General features: G+C 38.5%; 1 protein-coding gene across 25 annotated transcripts in view; it reads left to right on the top strand.

The window, feature by feature from the left end:
* Positions 1–27333, top strand: part of TNIK (TRAF2 and NCK interacting kinase) — a 392046-nt gene that overhangs the window by 359001 nt on the left and 5712 nt on the right. For 22 of the 25 annotated variants that reach the window (XM_040349342.1, XM_040349345.1, XM_040349341.1 and 19 more), the window contains 9 exons: positions 7976–8140; positions 9448–9580; positions 12139–12309; positions 15366–15509; positions 16461–16595; positions 18497–18597; positions 21969–22118; positions 22669–22828; positions 23999–24138. In XM_040349342.1, the coding sequence (XP_040205276.1) occupies positions 7976–8140; positions 9448–9580; positions 12139–12309; positions 15366–15509; positions 16461–16595; positions 18497–18597; positions 21969–22118; positions 22669–22828; positions 23999–24138 (1299 nt within the window). The remainder of the gene's footprint in view (positions 1–7975; positions 8141–9447; positions 9581–12138; positions 12310–15365; positions 15510–16460; positions 16596–18496; positions 18598–21968; positions 22119–22668; positions 22829–23998; positions 24139–27333) is intronic. The other 3 variants (XM_040349358.1, XM_040349357.1, XM_040349351.1) reach the window with 2 other exon arrangements.

Genomic DNA, 27333 nt, shown 5'->3' with positions numbered 1-27333 from the left:
TTCACAAGAGTGAAAAATAATCGACCAACCCTGAACAAGAGTGGGAGGCTTTGACATATCTGTTCTCCACATTTAATGCCTTTTTAACATCTCAATGCCAATAATTTGACAGCAATTAACACCTTTAGCCATTTAATTTGAGCAACACCCACGCAGATACCAAGGTTGGGAATATGTAACTAAAACAGGGAGGTATCACAACTTTCACACCTACCATTCAACTCTTGGACAATCAGCATCTTTTCATTCTATGGTGATTGGATCAAAGTGTCTGTGCTACCTGCGTGGATATAAATGCTGCATTACAGATAAAGCACAGTTGAATTTGACTAAACGCTACTAGCATTGTATGATATATTTATTATGTGTTGTATGATGTGGTATTGGGGGGGGGGGGGGGGGTATATGCCATATCTTGAATAATTATTAACAGAATAAAATTATAACAAAAGAGGATATGATATAAGAGCTGGTCCCGGATATTTACACTACAGATATAATTAGCTATAAAAAAAAGTTGGGGCTTCATTTGTTGCTTTTTCATAGTAAACTTGGTATTCACTATTAAGCAAGACATAAAGAGATCAAACATAAGCTTGGGTTTTTCATGGCGCTTACAACTGGGAGATTGCAATGTATTCATGGTTCAATAGAATGTAGAGAAGGTAGCCATTTTATGAGCTGAATCAATATTTATAGCCCAAAATTGTCTGGAATATTGAACAGGCTATGCAACTGTCAGCTCTGTGTTTATAGGTGACATACCTGTATCCTAAAAACAGGTAAAGATTAAATTAATAATAAATTAAAAGTAATAAAGTGATTGATAGCAGTCATTAAAAGGAGGGTGCCAATTGTATTAACTTCTTTGAACATGCTACAGAGTATATATATATATATATATATATATATATATATATATATATATATATTGTAAATAAAAAATGCTTTCAGAAATATAAGTGTTAATAGTTTATTTTTGCCAATTGATAAAATGGAAAGTAAATGAACAGAAGAGGAATCCAAATCAAATCAATATTTGTGTGACCAGCCCTTTGCCTTTAAAACCACATCAATCCTTTTAGGTACACTTAGGCCGCGTACACACGATCGGTCCATCAGATGAGAACGGTCCGAAGGACCGTTGTCATCGGTTAACCGATGAACCTGACTGATGGTCCGTTGCGCCTACACACCATCGGTTAAAAAAACGATCGTGTCAGAACGCGGTGATGTAAAACACAACGACGTGCTGAAAAAAACGAAGTTCAATGCTTTCAAGCATGTGTCGACTTGATTCTGAGCATGCACAGGTTTTTAACCGATGCTTTTGCATACTAACGATCGGTTTTGACCTATCGGTTAGGCGTCCATCGGTTCAATTTTAAAGCAAGTTCTCATTTTTTTGACCGAAGGTTAAAGAACCTATGGGGCCTACACACGATCGGTTTGGACTGATGAAAATGGTCCTTCAGACCGTTCCCCTCTGGCGATCCTATCGTGTGTACGCGGCCTTAGACACAGTTTTTGAAGGAACTCAGCAGGTAGGTTGTTCTGAACATCTTGGAGATCTAATCACAGGTCTTCTGTGAAAGTAGGCTGCCTCAAATCCTTCTCCCTTCATGTAATCCCAGACACACCCAATGATGTTGGTAACTGGGCTCTGTGGGGGCCAAACCATCACTTCCAGGACTCTTTGTTCTTATTTACACTGAAGATAGTCCTGAATGACATTGGCTGTATGTTTGGGGTTCTGCTGCAGAATACATTTGGGGCCAATCACATGCCTCACTGATTGTATGGCATGATGGATAAGTATCTGCCTGTATTACTTAGCATTGAGGACACCATTAATCCTGACCAAATTGCTAACTCCATTTTCAGAAATGCAGCCCCAAACTTGCAAGGGACCTCCACCATGTTTCACTGTTGCTTGCAGACACCCAGGGGGAGATTTACTAAAATGTGTGCACACAGAATTTGTCTGAAGCTCCACATAGTAACCAATCAACTTCTAAGTTTTATTGTCGAAGCTTAATTGAACAAGCTGAAGTTAGAAGCTGATTTGCTACATACACAGCTGCACCAGATTCTATGTGCACCAGTTTTGGTAAATCTCCCCCTCATTGTTGTACTGCTCTCCAGCCCTTCGGCAAACATGCAACCGTCTTTCACAACCTCACCTTAGTAGCAGAGTGTGGCTGTTCCTTCTAACCCTCCTACACAGCGGTTTCAGTTATTGAGTGTTTCAACCTACATATAAAATTGATGATCAGCTTGGTAAAATTGCTTAATCCTACACCTGACTCTAAACTTAGAAAATCCCTGACTTTGTGCAAGTGTACAAAGTGTAAGTGTAATTGATGTTGGTTTGAAGGCAAAAAGTAGTCTGACCAACCATTGATGTGATTTAGATTTTTGTTTTGTTAATTCCCTTTGCATTTTGTAAATTGATAAATGTAAACAATTAAAACATATATTTTTGAAAGCATTCTTACTTTACAGCATTTTTTTTTTTACAAATGCCTAAAACGTTTACACAGTACTGTATATATACTGTGTGAGAGAGAGACATATCAAACAATAAAGATGAATACACAGAAATGTAAACAAAGTTGAATATAATGTATTCTACTGTACAGGGAACTTTTTAGCAGATATGCTTACACTACTCTACAAGGTATTACTGATTTAAAGGTGAATAGAGACTTATAGTAAGTCATAGACGTTTATATAAGAATCAAAGAAAGAAAAGTTTCTCTAAAAATGGGATAAATAGTAACAAAACTTGCACAAATATACATAACATTCATTCGAATAGCCTAAGAGCCAGTTCGCACTTCCGCGGCATGACTTCGGGGGCGACTCTGCAACCTTCTGGTTTACATTCTCTTTATACACACCTAAGAAAAATTGCAGTAGTCAATTATGTACAGTGCCTTGCAAAAGTATTCACCCCCTTGGCTTTTTACCTATTTTGTTACATTACAGCCTTTAGTTCAATGTTTTTTTAATCTGAAAATTATATGTGATGGATCAGAACACAATAGTCTAAATTGATGAAGTAAAATATATACATAAAACTATTTTTCAGAAATAAAAAACTGATAATTGGCATGTGCTTATGTATTCACCTCCTTTGTTATGAAGCCCATTAAAAGCTCTGGTGCAAGCAATTACCTTCAGAAGTCACATAATTAGTGAAATGCTGTCCACCTGTGTGCAATCTAAGTGTCACATGATCTGTCATTACATATACACCCCTATTTGACCCCCAGAGGCTGCAACACCTAAGCAAGAGGCACCACTAACCAAACGCTGCCATGAAAACCAAGGAACACTCCAAACAAGTAAGGGACAATGGGGGTAATCCACAAAAGGGATACGCCGGCGTACGCGTATCCCTTTTGCTTTTACGCTTCATTTTTTCTCCGTAAGTATTAGTTTGCAATCGTAAAATTAGGGCTGCTTTTACAAGGCCTAAACTGTTTACACCTTGTAAAAGCAGACCCTTCTACCCCGCATCGCTGTCATTTTTTTTTTTTTTCGCCGCAACTCGTATTTGCGGGAGCGCGCCTAATTTAAATGGGACTCGCCCCATTGAATTAGGAACACCTTGCGCCAGACGGATTTAAGTTACACCGCTCAAAATTTCTAGGTAAGTGCTTTGTGGATCGGGCACTTAGAGATTTTGCGGCGGTGTAACTTAAATGCCAAAAGTTAAGTTACGGCCGCTCTTTGTGGATTACCCCTAATGTTGTTAAGTACAAGTCAGGGTTAGGTTATAAAAAATATCCAAATTTTTGATGATGCCTAGGAGCACCATCAAATCTATCATAACCAAATGGAAAGAACAGCAAACCTGCCAAGAGATGGCCACACACCAAAACTCACGGACCGGGCAAGGAGGGCATTAATCAGAGAAGCAGCATAGAGACCTATGGTAACCTTGGAGGAGCTTCAGAGTTCCACAGCAGAGACTGGAGTATCTGTACATAGGACGACAATAAGCCGTAAGCTCCATAGAGTTGGGCTTTATGGTAGAGTGGCCAGAAGAAAGAAATTACTTTCAGCAAGAAACAAAATGGCAGGTTTTGAGTTTGCGAAAAGGCATGTGGGAGTCTCCCAAAATGTATGGGGGAAGGTGCTCTGGTCTGATGAGACTAATATTTTACTTTTTGCCCATCAAAGAAAACGCTATGTCTGGCGCAAACCCAACACATCACATCACCCAAAGAACACCAGTCAGGACTGGGAAACTGGTCAGAGTTGAGGGAAAGATGGATGGTGCTAAATACAGGGATATTCTTGAGCAAAACCTGTACCACTTTGTGTGTGATTTGAGGCTAGTATGGAGGTTCACCTTCCAGCAGGACAATGATCCCAAACACACTGCTAAAGCAATACTTGAGTGGTTTAAGGGGAAACATGTAAATGTGTGGGAATGACCTAGTTAAAGCCCAGACCTCAATCCAATAGAAAATCTGTGGTCAGACTTAAAGATTGTTGTTCACAAGTGCAAACCATCCAACTTGAAGGAACTGGAGCAGTTTGGGCAAAAATCCCAGTGGTAAAATGTGGCAAGCTCATAGAGACTTATCCAAAGCGACTTGGAGCTGTGATAGCCGCAAAAGGTGGCTCTACAAAGTATTGACTTTAGGGGGTTGAATAGTTATGCACCTTGACTTTTTCTGTTATTTTGTCCTATTTGTTGGGTGCTTCACAATAAAAATAAATAAATAAAATCTTCAAAGTTGTGGGCATGTTCTGTAAATTAAATGATGCAAATCCTCAAACAATCCATGTTAATTCCAGGTTGTGAGGCAACAATACACTAAAAAGCCAAGGGAGGTGAATACTTTTGCAAGGCACTGTAGGCTTTGGTTTCAAGGTTTCGGACTATAGAACAGTGGGGCGATTTACTATTATTATTGAAGAACGCAATAGAAGCTTAGAAGAGGGCCACTTGAGTTATAAACACAAGCAACATACATATTAAAAAAAAAAAAAAATTATACTTGATGCTCAAATTCCAAAGTTTTATAAGAGAGGAAGTGTGAAAATGTCAGATGAACATTGCGATTCTTGTCATGCTTCTTTTATTGATTTGGGTTATCACGGATCACTGAAAATTAGCTAGGATGTCTGAGTGAAAAACATCCTAGCATTCCCCCAGAACATTGATTTTTAAGTCTGGTTGTCTTGCATCCAGCCTTCAGAATCTTCCCCTATTAATCACTTCCTGCTTTTTACAAATGCAGAGCAAGTCCTAAGAGTTTCTTGGCAAACTGGCAAAATGACTGCTGAGAAATGTATAATAAATATTTTATTTTATCCGGACTATGCTTCACTACACTACATATGCACATGTGGCAGCTGAGAGGGAATAGTGATTCATGCTCAGGTTTTCATTAAATAAAAGTCAATCCTGTCAGCGCATGCAGGAAAAGATTCACGCAGAGCTGACATCAAAGATCATTTAATTCTTGCTCGATCCATAATTCTACCTGGGAAGCTTAGTATTTGGACGATTTCAATTATTATGCATATTGGAGATTGGAAGAAAACTGGAAAATTACATTTGCTCTTACTTTACTATTAAAATTGAAGTTTTAATATTAGTTGTGATGGACGTGCATAAGAAGTAATGTTTTATAGTTGGACCAATTTTTCAGCTTGTTTAGCGTACCAGTTGTCCATAGTTGTAATACGAGTATTCTCAGAGCACTTGGGATTGCCTCTAAATGGAACCCGAAAAGTATCAATCTGAAGAAATAGAGGGTTGGGAACAAATCAGTGTTCTGACTATTCTCTTGGGGTTGTACATTTCATCTTGAGCTATTGATCTTTGTACATGGGGTTTTTACAACAAAAGAGTAATGGTCATACTGGAAAACATTTGATAAGGTGCATAAAGGTTATGCCGCTGATCAAAAAAAAAATACATAGTTGTATGTAATAATTCATATTTACAAAGCAAATTGTAGGGAGCTGGGTCAACCTCCTCACTCTGATCAGACTGCAGCTTCATCTAAAGATATTATCTATTGAAGAGCCATCCAGTGGTGATTTGAAAAAAAACTGTGACCAAAAAAAAAAAAACAATCCCAGCCACTGGTGGTCTCTAAAACAATAATATTTTTTATCAAATAAATGTGCTGAATGTGTGACAAATGTTGAAAAAGTATGTAAGTTTAGGGTAACTCAAAATCACTTTAAGCATAATGCATAAGCGCATTCTTGTGAAATTTGTGATTCTGCTGTTGATTTTGGTGGAGGGGTCATAATATATTACGCAGGCTTTGCTTTATACTGTTAGGTTCGCTTTGGAGCGGAAAAAAATTCAATTTTAACTCTGCAATTGGGTTTTAAAGGAAAACAAAGATGTAATATTACAGCTTAGCAGTCCTTAAATGTTGAGGCTGCATTATTATTTTTTTCTTTTAGGGTAAGAATTTTTTTTAGAGTAGAAGAGAACAGGGTGCAATGACCTAGTGCATTAAAACTGATGATGCATAAAATACACTCACAAGAAGTCAACATTTCTGGGGCCTATCAGGGGCCAACGGCAGAAGATGACATCCAGCAACCCTCCATGGCCGGCAGCACGGCTGTGTGTGCACAATAGACTGTGCCCCGGATTTCTGCTGAATGTGAAATGGCTCCCAGGCAACATCACTATATACAAAGGATTGTTAAATGCCATCTTCTGCTGTAGGCCCCTGATAGACTCATTAAATTGTGGCTTCTTGTGAGTATATTTTATGTATTGCCAACAATTTTTATCTGTGTTAATGCATCAGGTGATTGTGTAAAAGGAAACTAACAACAGGGTAACAGTTTTTCTTTTGTCTGTTTGCTGTACGACCTGCATGACAGATTGTAGCTATAATAATGCTTTGCAAATCTGTGGATATTAGTCGAGCGAGAGTCAGTTTTTTTCTATGTGCCAAGAATATTTTAAACAAGAAAATACCTGTTTATTTTACAAGAATGTTGTGTTCTGGGCATCTCCTGTGACCTTAATATAAAGCACAAACGTATTTTTCTTCTGTGAACTACCAATCCTATCAGCCCCTATGTAATCGTAATGAACAAAGACAGATATACCTATTTAATGTGCAGCCTGGGTGGCAGCCCCCATAGATACAGTGGAGTGAGGGAGCTTAGCCACCCAGAAACAGGAGCTATGTTATTCACAGCATTTCCAGGTGAAAATGTAACACTATAACACAAATAAACAACATCCTAAGGACTTGTAAGCTGTAGTATAGTAAATGTTTGTTTTTGCTTTTAGCAGCCAGGATACTATCATTTTTAGAAAACGGTCAATCTACATATTTCTCCTGGCACAAGTTCCCTTTAGTAGTGGTATGCAGTTTTAGTTTTATTAAACATTTGTATACATAGGAACCCTATGCAAATATTTGGTTTCCTAGAAGATGAACATTGGGAGGTTGATTCACTACGGGCAAATATACCGTGCACTGCAAATGCACTTTAGATCTGAGGGGAAGCTCTGTTGGTTACTATCATCCAATCATGTACAAACAAAAATATTTTTTTCCTTGCATGTATTCTTTGCAAAGTGAAGTTTTACCTCATTTACTAAGCTCTGGAGAAAGTGCTCTTGCAGTGCACAGTATATTTGCCTTTAGTAAATCATGCCCTATGTCTTGAAATAATTGCAAAGGAAGTATAAATGCTATTGTGAAGGAGAAGTTAAGAAGATTCCTTTTCATGGGGCAGGTTTGAATATTGGGTAAATATCTGGTGGGGCGTACAGGCAATATAGCTTTGGATATACAATCTTTAGTACATTACTAAATTGCTTATCCTTCTGGACTGCTTGTCTATGTGTCTGTGTTTCTGAACTCTGCTACTGTTTAATATGCACGTTACTATACAGACATCTATCTGCCAATTAAGCTCTTGTAATGGAGTTGTCCATGTACTTTCCTTTGTGTGTCCGCAGACATCTGGAGATAAAAAACGCTCAGGCCATGCAGAAAGTAATGGTTTTGCCGGCCACATAAATCTTCCTGACTTAGTCCAGCAGAGCCACTCCCCGGTGGGTACTCCAACCGAGCCTATAGGGAGAGGTTCACCGCATGCACAGGAAGTGGAGACTGGGACTGAAGTAGGTGGTGGCAGTACCAAACTAACATTTCCGCTTACTGGATACTAGTACTGACCGTGGTGCTACTTTATTTCTCTTCTCTTTATCTTTCCTTCCCTAACCCTGTTTTAGCACTGCAGATGTATGCATTTTAGGTTGTTTGCTGGTGAAGGGAGAATGTGTCTTTGTAACTGCTTTTGGTACCCCAAAATCTGTTCTCAGGTCATGCATGCTGTAGGACTTTTCTTAATGCCCCATTTGTTATTTGGCATAGCTTTATTCCAGAACCAAGAAAATGGATGTGTGTATGTATAAGGGGCATACAGGGGGCTATAGAAATACATCAACACAGCTAGTAATTAGCATATTTTTCATACAAAAATAGCTTAGATTTTAATGTTAAGTTTACATTGCACTCTTTTTTTGTGATTATGAATGCCAAAAAAAGTGTCAAGGATACTAAAATGTTTTTTTTGTGGTCGCATTTTGCCTACTTGTTTCTAAAGTAGTTGATCTATGGAATAAATGTATTAGTACACAGCACCTAGTTAGAGAGGGTGGTACCAAATCCTGAATGTACCATACGATCCTATGCATACTGGTACCAGGGTAGTGAGATTGAATTCACTTTACTCTTGCCTATATTCCCATTGCACACATTCCTGGATCACTAGGCTCATCTGTAGCGACTACAAGCTGGACACTGGATATCACAGATCAATGCACATACTTGCCAGCACACCATGGATCGTTAAATGCAGTCCAAAGCTGTTATTACAGAGAGATCACATCATAAAAGAACAAGTGCAATGTTTCGGAGTTGCGTAGGACCCCTTCGTCAGGCATGTGATCACATGCCTGATGAAAGGGGTCCTGTGCGGCTCCAAAATGTTGCATCTATTTTTGTGATGTGATCTCTCTGTAATAAAAGCTTGGACTGAATTTGAAGATCCATGGTATGCTGGTGAGTATGTGCATCTAATCTACTTCACTTCCTTGGTGTGATGTCGCTAGTGCAAAACCAGCATTCAGCTGACTTTGCGTGACAAAATTAAAATTTTGCATGGAGAGCTCTGGGCTCTAGGTATTGTGTACTTCTAGGATTAAGTATTTACTTGTAATGCATGCTTATGATTGATATGATTATGATTACTTTTTATACTAATTTAATTATATACAGTATTTTTACCATAAAAATTACATTATCACTATTAATGCTGCTTAATTGTCATATTAATATCATTAATATTATTGTAAAATGTTTGTTTATAATGCACATGTTAAATTTTTGTTTTTAATTATGTTTTGCCTCTTTTTAACCATTATAGTATGGGGTAGGAAGTACAACAAAAGCCTCTTTTACACCATTTGTTGATACAAGAGTTTTCCAGACATCACCCACTGATAATGATGATGACGATGATGAAGATGATGATGATGATGAAGAGTCGTCAGCAACAGGTATTGAGTTGATATGGTTTGTACGTGAACATGCTCTTAGGGTAGTGTACAGATAGGTGTATAGGTGATTTATTTTGGTTTATAATGTAAGTGTAAGGGTTTTATCAAGTACCATAGTGCTAAGAGCAGTGCTGTGTGGTCACCCATAGCAGTCAGTAACAGATAAACTAGCAATATACCAATATATATGTATTAGCTATGGACTACAACACAGTACTTCTACTTCTGATAGTTTAGTCCATATAATGCTAGGAAGAATTGACACGACGGTTGCTTCCTTTACTAATAAAATAAATTCATTCGAAAATATTAAATCCACCAAAGTAATACATTATGTGTGTCAGTCGGTCACATAATATTCAGATTCACTAATTTAATCTTTTCTTTAATGTGCATTTCCTCTATGCTAGGCTTGAACTGGACCAGATTTCTTATATAAAGTATTTTCTTTTTTTAATTTTCTAAATGGATGCAATGGTGAATTGTCGACCTCAAGCATGATGATGTTTCTGGCAAAGCAAAGAAGCATTGTTGGGTTACGCTCATTGTAATTTTTCTGCTTGGGATTTATCTACACATTTATACATTTTTTACTTTCAGAAATGGTTAGTTCACATATGCCTGATAATACACCTTCCATTTTATTGGAATGATCTCTTTGTTATTGAAAACAAGGCATGGCATACAACAGGGTACATTTTCCTGGGACCACTCTTCCTTTTACAGACAAAGGCTAGATCTAAGTGGATGACAGAACCTCCTCCAGTACTGACATCATTACTTTAGAATCGCTACAGTTACTAGGCTAAGTAAACATCAAAGCCATACAAGAGAATTATAGAGCTGACAAACCACAATGCTTGCCATCACTGCATTTTCCCCTGCCCAATACTAATATCCCCTTGAAAAACAATTGGAGATCTCTTAATGGACAATTTAGTTTAATATCTTTAAAGAAGTTGGCTAAAACTGAATGTCCTATTGAAAGTATCCACATTTCTTTTTTTATAATGTCTGTGCCTTCTTTATTTAATTTTTTTTAAATGAGTCAGGAAATGTTAAAGCTGATCTCCATGTTTTAGTTCATTTCTAAATATCAGTGCTCTGTCTAACTTGAATTTGTTCTGGAATCAGGACAGGAAGTCCACGTCCCACTGCCGGAACAAAGTGTCATATGCTGTACTGTATGTAGCTAACAGCCACTGCATGTGTTGGTGAGGTAAATAGTTAGTTTGGACCAGCTTGGTCCAAACAAACCTTTTAAACTTTAATAAAACATAGAGATGAGCTTTAATGCATCAATCAGGTTTTCATTGCTCAAACAATCAGAAAAGTTGCCTGCACACTTACCAGCTAGTCTGCAAAAAACAAAATGACACCGTCTAACCATTTTCTTAAAAAAAAAAAAAGAGGTTTTAGTTACACAAATTTGCAAATACATGTGGAAGCTGCATTTGCTTTGTTTTGCGGTTTGTGATCTTACTGGAGATGGTCCAAGAATTATTACAATCCAGCTTCCTTCAGACCTTCAAGGTAGCCAGGTGCACATTTGAATTGGTGGATGGTACATGGTACAAAGCTTTAAAAATATCACCAGTACACTTATGTAGCAGAAAATTCAACATTTGTTCACCGCTGTGTAATGTGCAATGGTTTGGGGCCACTAACAACTCCTCCTGCTTCCTGAACAAAGGATCTTTAGTAGCCCCAAAACTTTGAACATTATTGTTTGGGTTTAAAACATGTTAAATGTTATGCTTTGCTATGTTGGTGCTTTTATTGGAGATGGTTCCCCTCTTTTCTTGTCCAGTAAAAAAATATATTCAACAGATACCATGAAAAAACATGGTTTAGAAACTTGGGGAAAGATTAGATTGTATTGCTTTCTGTGTCTAATCTGTCATACTGACAACTCCTGCACCCATTTCTTGCATGGTTAGGAAGGGAAGGAAAAAATCTTCAATATGACAAACAAGAAAAAAGACATCAGTTTCAACTCTTTCCCACTCTGTCCAAAACATGTTAAAAAATGGCCACATTTGAAATAACTGTACATGATAATCTGTTGCATCCATTTTCTTTCCTTATTAACTAGACCTGTGTTCCAATATTTCAGGTTACTTATGTATGTTAATCATTATTAAAACCCCCAGATCTGCTGGTCAGTCAGTTAACTTCTGTAATTAAAGCACTGAATAAATATTATTGTGTAAAACGAAGCAGCACCAGTTGTCATTCTTCCCAGCTGAAGGATATTAGGCCATTTTAATTTATTTATTTTATTTTGATGCTGCGCTTGAAGTTTTATTTTGTTTATTTCCTTTCCCCTCTGAATGAGAATGTCTAATCATGAGTGGGTTAGTAGAGGCCTCATCAGCTATTGCTAAACTACATGCTTATCTGATAGAGGACTGTGGGAGATGTAGTTCAGCAACATCTGCAGCCCTCAAAGCGGTCCACCCCATGTATGAAATGTGAAATGCTGAGATTTGTCACAGAACACGCATGCTCCATTTTATTATTATTTTTTTGCTGAATGAAGAGAGTGTTTTTTTTAGCCCTGTTTACTAGCGAGCTGCTTAGACAAGAACAAGCCAAGCTGAATGAGGCCAGAAAAATATCAGTGGTAAACGTGAACCCTACCAATATTCGTCCTCACAGCGATACTCCAGAGATCCGGAAATACAAGAAACGCTTTAATTCTGAGATACTTTGTGCAGCGTTATGGGGTAAGTCACCTTTTGTTTTGGGGAAAAGTACATTTTTGCTGCATTTTCCCTATTAATTTTTATGCAGGTTGCCTTTTATATATAGGCGACACAATAGATTTTTTTTGGTTTGGTGTGGGAAAATTTCCATGAACCACAGTACTTTGTAAGTCACTGACATAGAAGTATTGAAATTAGAAAGGCCACCACATGATGTCAGAACTCACAATCTATATACGTGTTTTGGGGAGTGACTCAAATTATTCTAACTTGCATTTACATGAAAGCCAGGCAGTTAGCATTTTTTAAAGTACCCCAATCTTGAAAGTAATATGTGGGCTGCCATTTGAAACTGCTAGCTTCTTGGCTGTGTCTGGCTTCAATACGTTTCAATTGCAGACCCATGAAAAGCAAAAGAAAATTGGTGAAATGTTAGATGTTCTAAGGTCGTCTTGTTCTGGGTCAGTGGTTCTGACATGTTGAAGCCAAAGAATCAACTTTAAGCTTGCATAAACAGATTAAAATGTGTCCAATTCGCCAGGGACTGGCCTGAATTTCAGTTCATATGTTGCAACACCCACTTGACAGAAATCAATTGTTAGATCGACTTCTGTCAAACAGGAATGTTGGAAAACTTTTATTGATCCGTATATGCTGAAAGTGGAGAAACCTGCATAGGGAATACCATATCGCTACGTGGGGAGGGGAATTCCTCCATCCACCTCACTTGTGTGGATGGAGAAATCTGCCACTAGCTAAAAAACAAAAAAAACTAACCGTTTATGCCCAGCGCGACAGGGAGTCCACTAGCATTTTTAAAAGAGGGAGCCTGTACTGTCAGCTTACAAATTTCTCTTATTGTGGTGAAAATGAGATGCGCTGGACTATTAGGAGTATTGTGGTATGCACTTGATTGTTTGTGGTAGCTCTCTGGTGCAAAGGACCTTTTGGGATGGTTCTAGTGGAAACCTGTAGGGCATTTCATGGAAGAAGGCATCACTCCACTGGTGAAGTCCAGAAACTTTTATGTTCAAGAGAAAAATTCAACCAATTTTGGGGGCTACAGGAAGCATACAATAGAAAATATAGTCAATGACAGATTCAACAATACAATGTTCACCAATTAATGTTAACTACAGTATTGGTTTAGTGTTTTAGAATACAGGTTGTAATTTTATTAGACTAATTCTTGGTGACACATCAATTAATCTAATTTATAATAAATTCTTTGTAAATTTACAACCTTCATAATATTTAAATAAATACATTTTTTTTTATCTAATATCATGATAATATAATTAAAAGTAATGTTATAATGTGGTCTAAAATAGTAAGAATTATAACAATAGCAATAATAATTCATTTAAACCTAAATACTGAAAACCTGAATAAAACATGATATGGTAAAAATTTATTGCCAAACATATATAAAATAATCTAGTAGTCATTTGAAAGTTATTATGGAATAAATATATAGGGAAAACTTTTTTGGGCAGTATTTCCTGATGAAGATTCTGCATGAATTGAAACGTGTTGGAGTTCAAATATTTGTCCTTTTGGTCATCTACTGTGATGATATATCATGATCTCTGTATGATTATGTATTTTTTATATTTCTACACTTGTGGGTGTGGTTTGTAATGTATGTACAATAAACTTTATATTTTAAACCTTTTTGGTGTGTGTCATCAAAGTCCCAAACAGTTACCCAAAAGTTTTTCTGATATGTATTAGGGATGGGGGCACTTTGCAAGTGCATCAGACCTATTTTAAAAAATATAAAAAGATTGATTTACTAAAACTGGAGAGTGCAAAATCTGGTCCATGATTGCCAATCGACTTTTAACTTCAGCTTGTTCAATTAAGCTTTGACCAAAAAAAAACCCTGGAAGCTGATTGGTGCAGCTGTGCATATAAACCAGATTTTGCACTGTCGTTAGTTTTATTAAATCAACCCCATAGTTTGAAAAAAGGTTAGTAAAAAGTTAACTGAAATCTCAAAGACTGAGGTCTGGACTAAACTGGACAAGCAGCATAGCAGTCAATCTAAATGGGAATAGTAGTGAAATGTTAAATCCCGGCATATGTGCATCTGTGTGGGAACACAAATGGTGTATAGTACAGAAAATGGTGACTAGCGGTTGTCTATATATTTGATTAAAAGAAAGGAGGGAAACTTAGTAATAGTTATAAGCAATAATGAATGGAATTAGGTAATAATAGTAGATAATCGAGAATCTAGATGAGCGTAGGAAGCCCTGTAGCCAGTGTGGGAGAAAAGGCAATATGCATATATGGAAACTTACTGTAGAGTGCTGTGCTTGAGTGTTCTAGCGCAGTTTTGGCATCACCCAAACTAGGCTACATATGGGCTTCAAATACTATTTTTTTTTATTGTAAAATCATACTGGCCTCGGTGGATGCAGCATTGGTCCAATGCTGCATCTGTCCCCTGTCGGCTCTAACACTGAGATCTGAGCGATCAAACACTGCCAATTGCTCGTTCTCAGGGCTCTCTGAGCAGAGAGCTGGTGACTGTCAGTCACTGCTCTCTGCTCTGCCCCCTCCTAGCTCACTGGAGCACTGGGCTTTGGAGGGGGTGGGGGTGGCTCTCTCAGGCACTCAGTGGCTGGTTGAGAGGGGTGCCAGTCCAGGCATGTGGGCTGATGCCGACTTTATTGTCGAGATCTTGCCTGAGCCTGGACTGGCTCTGCGACTTTAGTTGACAGAACGCATGCACTGGTGACATCAACGACTACTACATAAGTAAATTAGGAGTTATTTACAGTACCTACAGGTAACCCTTATTATAGGCTTACTGTAGGTAAAACACAAACAAATGGACTTTACTACCACTTTAATTGAGACCAGCATACACTATAGAAGGATATACTATGTTCATGTTTCATGTCTGAGGTTTACAATCATTTTAAAAACTGTAATCACAGCTAATGTATGCTGGCTAGCATGTGCTGACAACTCAGGCAAACTGATATGTGGCATTTTAATTTATCATGAAAATATCAGTTTCACAACCATTTGGTGCTAAAAATCATTTTTATTTTTTCTGCACACAGGTGTAAACTTACTAGTGGGCACAGAGAATGGGCTAATGTTGTTGGACCGCAGTGGGCAAGGAAAGGTTTACAGCCTTATCAACAGGAGGAGGTTTCAGCAGATGGATGTTCTAGAGGGACTGAATGTCCTGGTAACCATATCAGGTATGGTATTGATTTTTTTTCAGTCTTGTTATGCTTCTGTATAAGAAACCAGTGGGACATTGTGTCTGTGACCAAGCCACAAACCAAGAACAGATCTAGAGTCCCAAAGTTCCTTCAAAGTTCTAGACAGTCTTTTTTTTTTTTCCTCAGCCACCCACCATGCATGTTGTATTGATGCAAATAAGTCATTCACTGTAGTTAATTTCATAGTCTGATGAGTGGCTCAAAGATATTAGAAATTTACTATACAGAATATGAGTTTGAACACTGAAAGATTTTAAGTGACTAAAGTTGTACAGGAAAATGGCAAACAACTGTGAGTTACAGTTCAGTGTCCATGCTTTTTTATCATTAAATCATTTTGGTAGTCTATTAGAGTTGTGCCTGGAAAGGTGTGAGAGTCAGACAAGCATGTTTGAGATAAAGGAAAAGAAGAAAATATTGTAATATAACAATGGCATTACCACTAAGTATTTTCACTAGACAGGTCTGGTTAACTGATTACAAGATTTGCATAGTGCATGGTATTTCATTCATATAAAAACTTTGGCATCAGTAAATTGTGCTAACTCATAAAAAAAAAGTAATTTATATATATATATATATATATATATATCACAGACACACTGATAGAGATATATATATATATATATATATATATATATATATATATATATATATATATATATATATATATATATATATATACACACTCCACACAATACACAGAATAAGGAGTATGTATAGCATAACCATTTGACTGTTGTCTTCAATACATGCACTAGCTGACCTATTGTACTTATTGAATATACTGTACTTTTTTTGTACCTTTTTAGGTCCTGTCCTTACATGTCAGTATAAATATACACTAATTATATGTAAGTTACAATAACATATCCTTTCGCAAATCTTTTTTTTTCTCAAGACTTGTTGTGTTATATGTCTCATTAGGGAAAAAGAACAAGCTAAGAGTGTATTACCTTTCCTGGCTGAGGAACCGGATATTGCACAATGATCCAGAGGTGGAGAAGAAGCAGGGCTGGATAACAGTAGGGGAATTAGAAGGCTGTGTGCATTATAAAGTTGGTGAGTTGTCTTTATTGTATTACAACAGAAATACCATACATATTGGGCATAGTCCTCAACAGCCAATTGGATATAGACTGATATTCCTATTTTTAGTATAGTGGCCCAAAACCTCTCCTTTAACCAAAGCTTGTTTTTTTACAATCCCCCCTACTCTCCACTGCCCTATCCCTAATGTGAAATACTAAACTGTCAGAATTTACCAGCTGGTGACAGCTGGCTGTTGTCAGCGAATGGCTGGCTGTACCAGAATGTCACTCTGACAATATTTAGGTGACCTGCCTGAGAGGTTGTGCTCCAACATCAGTGGCTAAAGGGGCCTGGATCTTCTGTTGGGTAGGGACTGGACAGTTTGGCAAATTAAGTGGGGAAGATTTAGAAAAAAGCTTGGATTATAAGAATGATTTAGCTCTGACTTAAACTGGAAATGGCAAACAATATGATTGTATATAGTGAACCATAGTACCAATATATTACTCCACCCTGTTGTTGAAAAACTGACACAAAAATTCTCCTGTAAAAGACATCACTTCATAATTACCAGTCTGGGCACATGTTTGTAAAATCCTCGCTCTGGTGCTATGCAAAGATGCCTGACACAGTAGTTGCATAGAGGTGCCAAGAGAAACCAAAGAATGCGGTATAGGATGCAAGCATCCAACATACCTAGAAATGTATTGAATGCAAAAGATTCTTGATTCTTGTAGCAGCAGCAACAGAGCAAAGATTCATAAACGGGTGTCAGAATAGACAGGTATGAAGTGTCTTCATTTAGAACAGTGGTTCTCAACCTTCTAGTGTCGTGAGTCGTGACCCCTTGATAAAATTTCCCAACTTGTGGGGACCCCTAACAGTAAAATTATTTTCATAGCGTGGGCTGTCAGCACCCAAGGAAAGACAAGTAATTTGTGCCCTTAACCCACAGACTTTTAGCGCTCCGAGTCCCTTACACTCGTACAGTATTAAATCCCCTTATGGAACATTTTAGTATATACCACGCTTTCGCTTTGTTCTCCTTTCTTTCCCTTTTTATCTCTCTTTCCTAATTTCTCGTTTGTTTTGTCCCCATCCCTCTCTCTAGCCGTCTTTCTTGTTTTCCCTTATTCTCTCTCTCCCTTTTTCTTTCTTTCTCCCCCTCTTTTCCGCTCCCTACCATGTACTCTATTTTTATTCCTTCTCTTACTCCTTGGTGGGGGGGAATGGGATGAGTGGCAGTGCTGGCGGGGAGTTGGGATGAGTGGCTGTGCTGGCTGGGAGTTGGGATGAGTGGCTGTGCTGGCTGGGAGTTGGGATGAGTGGCTGTGCTGGCAGGGAGTTGTGATGAGTGGCTGTGCTGGCGCAGGAGTTCTGATCAGCCAACTTAGGTGCTCTTGATCAAGGTCAACTGCTGATCTGAGAACTGTAGTGTATAAATCACAGGTAGTGTTACTCACTGTGTCTTCGACTTTATGGCATCTCGCAACAGTAACACCTATGTCGAAATCAGGAGATAGTGTCTCCTCCAGTCCCTCCCACTTCACATTCCATACCAGTCAGATGACCTCTAGTCTCTGCCCCCAGCCATGCCGTGAACTGAGTGGGCGGCAACAAAATTACTGGCAGAGGGTGCGGGCTTCAGGAACAGCCCAGGATTCGGTGACCCCTGGCAAATAGTCATTTGACCCCCAAGGGGGTCCCGACCTCAGGTTGAGAACCACTGGTTTAGAAGAACATTTTTATCAATTCTGCTTTCAACAACAGGGTCACTTTAAAATTGTTAGTGTGCGATCACAAGTTAAAAGAAACATGTTATGTTCTTGATTGAGCACAGAACCATGTGATAGCACATTTAATGTTTTTATTTTCCTGCAGTAAGATACTATAATGATAAAGTATATATTTGTTTCACTCTTTTTTTCTAGTAAAATATGAAAGAATCAAGTTCTTGGTTATTGCATTAAAGAGTTCTGTAGAGATTTATGCCTGGGCTCCAAAGCCGTACCATAAGTTTATGGCTTTTAAGGTATGTAGCATTTATTTATATTGTCATATGGAGGGCCTGAAATCACCAGAAAGTTGTTTGTAAAAGTAAATAGTCTTTATTGGTTTCTCAAAACAGGCAAACACAAATGGCTTTCTTCAGCAAAAGTAAAGTATACAGTTTACGATCTTGGTATAAGGAAAACTATACAACATATTGTACCACCTGTCACACACTGGGTTTAGAGTTACCACTTGTTTTGGGGTACAAGACAAGCTGCAGGAGTTTAGAAAAAACTGAGTTTCGAACCTTGTACACACGGGCCATTTTCTGTCCAATGGGCGTGCGGGGAAAACCATAATTTGACCGGCATCTGATCAGTGCTGCCAGATCAGTGAGTTCTGGCGGGAGGGGTTGGGGAGTGGAGCTCCCCTGTCGGAATGCCAAGGCACAGTGGGGGAAATCACTGCACTAACATCGCTTGTGTTAGTACACCGATCTCAGTTTTTTTTTTATCCCTCTGGATTGAATGGAAAAAAAACTGCTAGTATGGCTTAACCCTTTCAGGACGAGAAATTGCTGTCCTGGACACACAACCACCGTCCTGTACATATATATTTACAGGTAAATTATGTATGTGTATATATATATATATATATATATATATATATAGTGTGTATACATACATACACACACACATATGCAGTAGATATGTATAAATGCACATACAGAATATAGCTGGTCTATAGGATAAAGCACAGTATATCAAACCTATGATAATAAAATCCTGTGTAGTACCTCCTGGTTGCCTTCATTTAATTGTAATTGGCAGGCAGAATCCATTTATACATATTTTATAACACCGTCCAACACCGCTTATTACACAATAAATAACATTAAACAAATATCAGGGTGCACACATAACCAAAAAGATTTAGCACCATGAGTCCAGGGCCACAAAGGTGTAGTTGTAGGCCAGTAGTCTCCCCCGGGGTGACCGTACACTACCTAACAACTGAGAAACAGTGCCAACCCAGACACGCATGACTTCCAGAAAGTACTCATCCAGGTGAGGTGCTGAAGCCTCTGCACTTTAAACATCGCTGAAATGTGGTGTAGGCTTTTAATTTTAATATCAAAAAGATGCATAGATGCTACAATGGGGGCTAGTGGGGCATAAGGGAAAATGGGAAGGTTTAGAAAAAATAGGGAAAAAAATAAACAAAGTGGGAGGAGTTCCAAACTTGTTTTGCAGCTGAGAGCTCGAGAGTCAGGCATTGTCATGGAGGCTGAAAATGAATACCTGCCAACAGTCAGGAGGGTTTCTTCAAGTCTTTTAACCCATTTTCTGCTAGTATCGTAAGTGTTACGGCGCGCCGGCGGAACAGAACTGCTTGCAGCTGTCCAGCTTATGTCAATTGCATTCTACACTCACCTATAAGCTCATGGTCACTTTAGCAAGCGCAGACTTACGATATAATGGTTCCCTTGACTGTGCCAAATAAACAAATAGCTATGATCTACAGCTGCTACCACTGCATCTCAAAACTGAATGAGCACAGGAACCTCCCATTTAAGTAATGTTTTTTTTTTTGGGTGTACAATAGCAGCAGATAAAGCAGAGTGTTGGTGGTATTCCTAAACTACTCCCAGCAAGCTCATCACAGGAAAGAATTGTAGTGACTTTGATGCTACACACTAGACCGTCCCTCCAAAAATCTATCACTTTCGGGCATATTAAGAATAGATGAAAGATGTCCGGCTAGAAACACAATCCTTCATGCTAAGCTGTAAGGAGTATTCCTACAGCAGTGTAAAGTATATCTTCTAAAGAACGTGTATCGAATTAGGCAGCTTTAGGCTGAGGCCATTAAGGTAGTGACCAGCATTGTTAGGCACAGGTAGGTGATGGGCTAAAAATTAGCTTTTTGTTTTCCCACACCCCACGCTTCTGTTCATAGCGTTTTTTACCACATGCAAGTACCATTTTTTTCCGAATGTGGAAGTTTTGTGTTTGGGAAATATGTTGAAACGTGCGTGTGCAGGTAAAAGCTGAGTATCTGTGTTTACCAGAGTACAGATGGTCACTTGTATGGCAGGCTTTACACGGCACCTCCATCTCCCGAGCACTGAAAAAATCCTGGAATTTTATCCTGGGCATATTTTCAGCTTCTCACCACCGTTTACATAATGCCTTAGGCCTCGTACACACGACCGAGGAACTCGACGGGCGAAACACATCGTTTTCCTCGTCGAGTTCCTTGTTAGGCTGTCGAAACTCGACAAGCCAATTTTCTCCATTCCCATCAATGAAATAGAGAACATGCTCTCTTTTTGGCTCGTCGAGTTTCTCAACAGTTTCCCAACGAAAATGTACACACGACCGGTTTCCTCGGCAAAAAAATATCTCCCAGCAAGTTTCTTGCTGGTTTTTGCCGAGAAACTCGGTCGTGTGTACGAGGCCTCAGATGAAGGTGAAATGTTTTCCCTATCGTTACTATTTTTTCATTCACCAAAAATGTTGCCCTTTTATTTTAATTATTAAAATAAAAGTATAGACGTAGGAACCAATATAAAGCTATCTTCTGTACTTCTGGATTATTAAAAATCTAGCAGGAAAAGTATACAACAACCTTCTTACAGCCGGTGTGCTAAGCCTATACCACTTCTGCTGCAGTAACATGCGGCAAAGCACATTACATGCTTTGGTGCGCCACAGTGCCATTTATTGTGATTATTACCCCAATGCACCTCCAAAACACATGTGCACTGCAATGCAGTGTGGCACAATGCATTGTGTGCTGTGTGTTGCTTGCAAATGTAGCATGCCCCATTCGATTATTCATATTAAATTGCCTGTATAAAGCGCTGTAACAGGCATTTAGCAGAGTACTGTGTTATGATGTAAACGGTCCCTAAATTTTGTCACCTGCTGCTGTTAGAATACACTGATAAGGGGCTGCAGCCATTGACTGATGCTAAATTTTCCAATATGTCCCTGCTGGACTGGCCATATTTCAATCCGTGTATTGCGAACTGTAAATCTGTAAAAATCCAAACTGATCCATAAAATCCAATTTGTCCAGGAGAAAAAAAGCAGCACATTTATGACAACTGCCTATTGGAATTGATGTGGCCATTGTAGAATCACCTCTACCATCCGAGTTGTTCAATATTTGATTATATATCTGTTGGTCTTATATGTTAAGCTTGGCCCATACATAACACTGTCGTCAGCAGATCAAGTGTGAAAACAACCTTATCTGCCTAATAATTACAGTATGTGCACTGGAAGCTCAGAAGAGCTTGCCAGTAATTTATGGAGGGTTTCTACAAATAATAACAAGCAATATTACTTTTTATTTTGTGTGGAGTTTCAGCTACCGATAATAAAACAGAAGGTATATATTTAGTCCTTTACAGACCTCCAGCATAGACCATTGCTCTGTGATCTCACCGTAGAAGAAGGTCAAAGGTTAAAAGTAATATTTGGCTCAAGCACTGGCTTCCATGTCATTGATGTTGATTCTGGAAATACATATGACATCTACATTCCATCTCATGTAAGTAAATATGTCCAGAATGTGGTTGAGGTATAATGTTGTATTACATTTTAAATTAACAGCAACATGTGCCTGCACTCTATCTTTTGGAGGTACAAGCACGTTTATTAACTATGCTAGGATACAGAATTTGTCAGCCCATTTACAGCGAGTTCAAATAATTAATCAGTCATATGTCCAGGACCTCAGTTTATGGTAGTTCTGAATGTAGAAAAAAGTGAATCCCTAAAAAATCGAATTCTACACTAAAACAAGATGGGCTTTAAAAAAGTCTGTTTATGATTATAAATATATTTATGTAAACTGTAATTATTATTTGTGACATATATAAAATATGGAAGTAAAGCTAAAAATCATATAATGCACCTTGTGAGGTACATCATTTCCATTATTGGACTGTTTATGGTGACAGGCTGGAAATGTTTACTGGTAGAAAATAGTTTAAGATAATATAGGTTAAGTATAGCAAAATCCCAACTGAAGATGGCATTTTATGTTTCAAATGATATGATGCTTGTGTCTAAACTCAATATTCTTTTCTTGTTTTCAGATTCAAGGGAACATTACTCCACATGCCATTGTCATCTTGCCCAAAACAGATGGCATGGAAATGCTTGTGTGCTATGAGGATGAAGGGGTGTATGTTAACACATATGGCCGAATTACTAAAGATGTGGTGCTTCAGTGGGGTGAAATGCCCACTTCAGTAGGTTAGTGTTTTGGGTATTGACAAGACTGTGCCACTAGTTTACATTGCGCGTGTAATTAGATGATCGGGTCTTTGTGGGCATTGTGGATATTACAATTTAAACAAAGGTCCTTAGAACGTATGCCTAACCCAACAAATACTGGACACTGTGGGTGCAGTGGGTAACCATGGCCACATAAAGCTAAAAAGCTTAAGTCTGTCATGGTAGATTATTAGGGCTGCCGTTACTAAACTCTCTTTTAGAATTTTAGTTCTCTGGTTGTCATTCTGATGCTTTGGACTTTAATGCTATCTGAGTCACTGACCTGGAATGAGTATAGAGAGAAGTAGTCATGACACTCATTTACAGCAGACTTGTTCTGGGACTGTGACTAGCATTTTAAGGAAATGGCCTGCAATGCAGACCCCATTGTTCTTTCATGACAGAGTAGAATTTTTAAAAAATGATGACATGACATCTGCATTAGCATGACACAAATATTGGATGTCCCATGGTCAAAAAAGTTGACAATGTAATATCTGTGAGCTACATGCAATAGACAGTCATTGAAGGAATGGTGATTAAGTAGGTTGGAACGCCTTGTCTGAGTGCCATTGTTTTTTCCTTTGATAAGCTGGCATTAGAGGTATCTGCAGATCATCTTCATGGGTAAAAATGTGAACAGTCTCCGGAGGCCAAAGGAATACCCTGGCCAGAACAGATGACTTAAGCTGTCAATACAGACATACTATATATTTCTTTCATTCTGCCTGCAGGCTGAACAAAAGAAATATAACAGTATGAATGTAGGAATCTCCACTGACAGCTTTTTTACTCTGACAGCTGGCTGCAGTGGCTGTCAGAATATCCAAGTAGTGTTAGTTTGTGCCAATAGAGGCACCCATGGCTTGAATTTCATCAAACTCATGCAGCTGGAAAAATTCTATCCGTGTATGGGAGCCCTTAGGGTGGTTCAGTTGTGCCTGCACATTCAACTGTCTTGACAACTTTACTTCAGTAAGTGCTTTCAGTTTAATTCAATTCTAACTGTTTGACTCCCTTGGCACTAGTAGTGCAGAAAGAAATATGGGCTTTTATCAACAAATCAACAGATCAAGGGGTCCATGTGCCCATGGCCTTGTTCCTAGATATTTAGCATCATCAGTCTAAAGCTTGTGTTGTCCTTTGCAGCATATATCCATTCCAATCAGATAATGGGCTGGGGAGAGAAAGCTATTGAAATCCGTTCAGTGGAGACCGGGCACCTGGATGGAGTATTCATGCACAAGAGAGCCCAGAGGTTAAAATTTTTGTGTGAGAGGAACGATAAGGTATGTACTACATAAGAACTATGGTTTGACTGCTGGATTATTGTTTAACCTTATTCACTCACACACAGAAAACTAAAAGCATATTACCATTTACTGAAGGATGGGTGTCTTCTTACCTTTGAGTCAGCACACCATTTTACTGTTCTGATTACTGGTATATGATTTTGGTGCTGTACAAAAGAATGTCGTTTATGCAAGCACAGACTGCAGAAGATATGTTCAAGGCTACATACACACTAGCATCTTTTTTAAGCTCCTAAAAGATGTTATTAGCATCTGCTCCTAGAAGCTAGTGTTATTCTATGTGTCCATGCACACTACTTTGGGTTATTAGCATTTTTTGAGCTTCAACATCTAGGAACAGTAAAAATAGCTTTTTTGTTGCGTTTCTTAGAAGGTTTTTCTACTAGAAACACTCCTAAATGCATCTAAAATCTACTAATAGCGTTTTTTTTTTTTTTTTAATAAAGGAACTGCAGAAATGCTAATAAAATGGTATCGCTCTTAAACACTCTTAAAATGCTACTACAAAAAAAGCTATTACCAGCATTTCTTCTGGCTTTTTTTAGCTTAAAAAAAAGTGTAGTGTGCATAGAGCCTAACACTGTCCTCCCAAACTAAATATTTACATTGTGTAATACTTTTTATACAAAGCAACAACTCAAAGAACGACTGTGTAACTGATATACCATTTTGCCTGGTAACTCATGGCCACTAGGGGTAGTGTTTCACTTTGAATTGATTGTGCCTCTTTACAGCAAACAACTCTCTAAAAGGAAATACCCAAAGCATATATTCTCTAAGGCATATGCAAAAGTAATGTAAAATCTACTTAAAATCAGCACTGCAATTATTTTTATTTTACAAGTCTTAACATGTAATAAATAGATAATGCATTAAAGCACTGGGCAGTGTATTGGGCTGAGTACTAAAACGTTGCTATTCTTTTCATCTTTACTATTATACTGCACTGTTGCCTTGTCAAGCTGTCTACACATGTTATAGTCTGATTGTGCAATCTTCTTCAAATTTCCCTATGACTGTGTTGTACAGGGTTTCTAAAACATTTTACCCTGGAGGAATCCTTGGCAAAAAGGCTGAGAGCTCAGGGATCCCGGAAACAAATTTTCAGATCTACAGCTCACAGAACATTGGATCTGAGTAGCAAGTTGTAGATATATATACATATATATATATAATATATATATATATATATATATAATATATAAAAAAAACACTTAAAGGTCGTTCCTTGCCTCCATAAGCAGAGCAGTGCAGGGAAGCTGCTGTTGTAACATGCCTTTTCCCTTTGATCCCCACTAGCCCTCCTCTTTTCCATCTAAATGATATTACAAACAAGAGCTTGGGACAGACAAGAGGACTGGTGAGGAACAGCACAGTAATTACCAGGATGCTACCCTGCACCGCTCTGCTAATCAATAACACAGGGTTTCTCAACTGGGGTTCTGCCGAAAATTATTGTGGCAGATGTATATCCACCCGGTGTTTTTAATATGCACTGATACCTGATGACTCCTTTGGATTTGCAGCTCTTGTGGTGCCGGGAAAGGGTGTAGAGAGATCGGGAACACGTGGTTGGATCAGGAGGTGACATCTTGTGTATGGCAGCAGTGAATGCAGACTGTGGAGGGGAAGAGAGAGGAGGCACAGGGCTGGGTGAGACTGAATGTATCAGGAGGGTTAGAGCATAATAGCTTTATGTACAGTTATGGCATAACATAAACCTATTTTTATCTCACCTCCTGTTACATTTAGTCTGATCCAGCTGTGTGCTCCCCCTCTCTGCATTCTGCATCACCATGTCACCTCCTGCTTCAGCCATGAGCTCCCTCTCTCTGACCACCCCCACCTCCCGCAGTCTGTATTCACTGCTGCCTTACCCATACAGACGATCTCTCCTAATCCAGCCATGTGCTCTGGCTCTTCAGTAAAATACATTACATGTGCACATTGCACTTGAATGGACATATAGTGCCAATATTGGGTATGATGGCAACGTTAGAGGAGAGTTACAGAGCCATATATGGTCACTGATCTGCATAATGCAATGCTTACATAGTTACTTTGGTTAAAAAAAACATATCCATCAAGTTTAACCAAAAGATAAAACAAATCACACAGCTTCCTCAGATTTAGGGATGAGCTTCAGGTTCAAGTTTACCATTCGTTCGACTAGAACCTAAGCTGTTCACAGTTTGGCTAATAGGCAAGATAAATGGCCAGATTTAGCCAGTTTGCCCTCCCAAGCCTCCAGCTCCTGTAGGAAATACAGTATTACTACTGCAACTAAATGACATCAGCCGGCTGCCCGCTTGCTTGTTTCAAATTGTAAACTGGCTGATGAGATCATTGATCAACTTTAGTTATGGCCATACTTTGTAAATGACATCAACCAGTGTACCTGAACAGTTTGTTGACATTCATCAGCTGAACAAGGAGCTGTAATTTGTCTCAGGAGAGACCCTAGAAGAGGGGGGTCAGCAATCGGAACAAGCACTTTGTGTCCACGAGTCCTGACTGGTGGATGTAGGAGTCTGCAGGGAAGGCATGTATCAGAATCTGGAAGCCAACTTCTAGAATAGGGGGGCCCTTAGATATCCAAAATGTGCATAAATGAGTAAGGGATACAATACCTTGTTACTCATTCACAAAAAAATTGACAAAGAAAAGATGAACACAAAGTTGCCAAATAAAAATTCCATTAAAAATTACGTAGATCCAATGTGAATCACAATAAACAATGCCCTGTGACCCGTTGGCTTGATTATTCAACAACAGTCTTCTCCTGCCATACTCCCATCTCAAATTACAGCTCTCCAGCCTAATGCTGAATGTCAACAAACTGGCCATGGATGCTGGATGATGTCATTGTCTGTATTTGGTCAATGACCTCACCCAAAAATCCCAGGGAGCTTTGTTTACAAACAGAATTGGGCAAGGAAATGATCTGTTATTAAGTGTCAATATTTTTTTATGTCAATTTTACAAGAATGCATCCTACAGCTCTGCTGCTTCACGTGCAGGCTTAAGGCACCCCCCTTGCACGTCATTTAAATGAATATTATATTTTTATTGATGCGCTACATGTTCCCCATGACAGTGATCAGCTATCCATGCCCATTACCAAAAGCTTGCAAAGTAGTCTTGAAAAAGGTCAGAAAAAAACAAGACTTG

The sequence above is a fragment of the Rana temporaria genome, chromosome 4, assembly GCF_905171775.1.
Source record: "Rana temporaria chromosome 4, aRanTem1.1, whole genome shotgun sequence".
NCBI lineage: Eukaryota > Metazoa > Chordata > Amphibia > Anura > Ranidae > Rana > Rana temporaria.
Note: the sequence above shows the minus strand (reverse complement) of the source record. Positions and strands in the feature narration are given on the sequence as shown.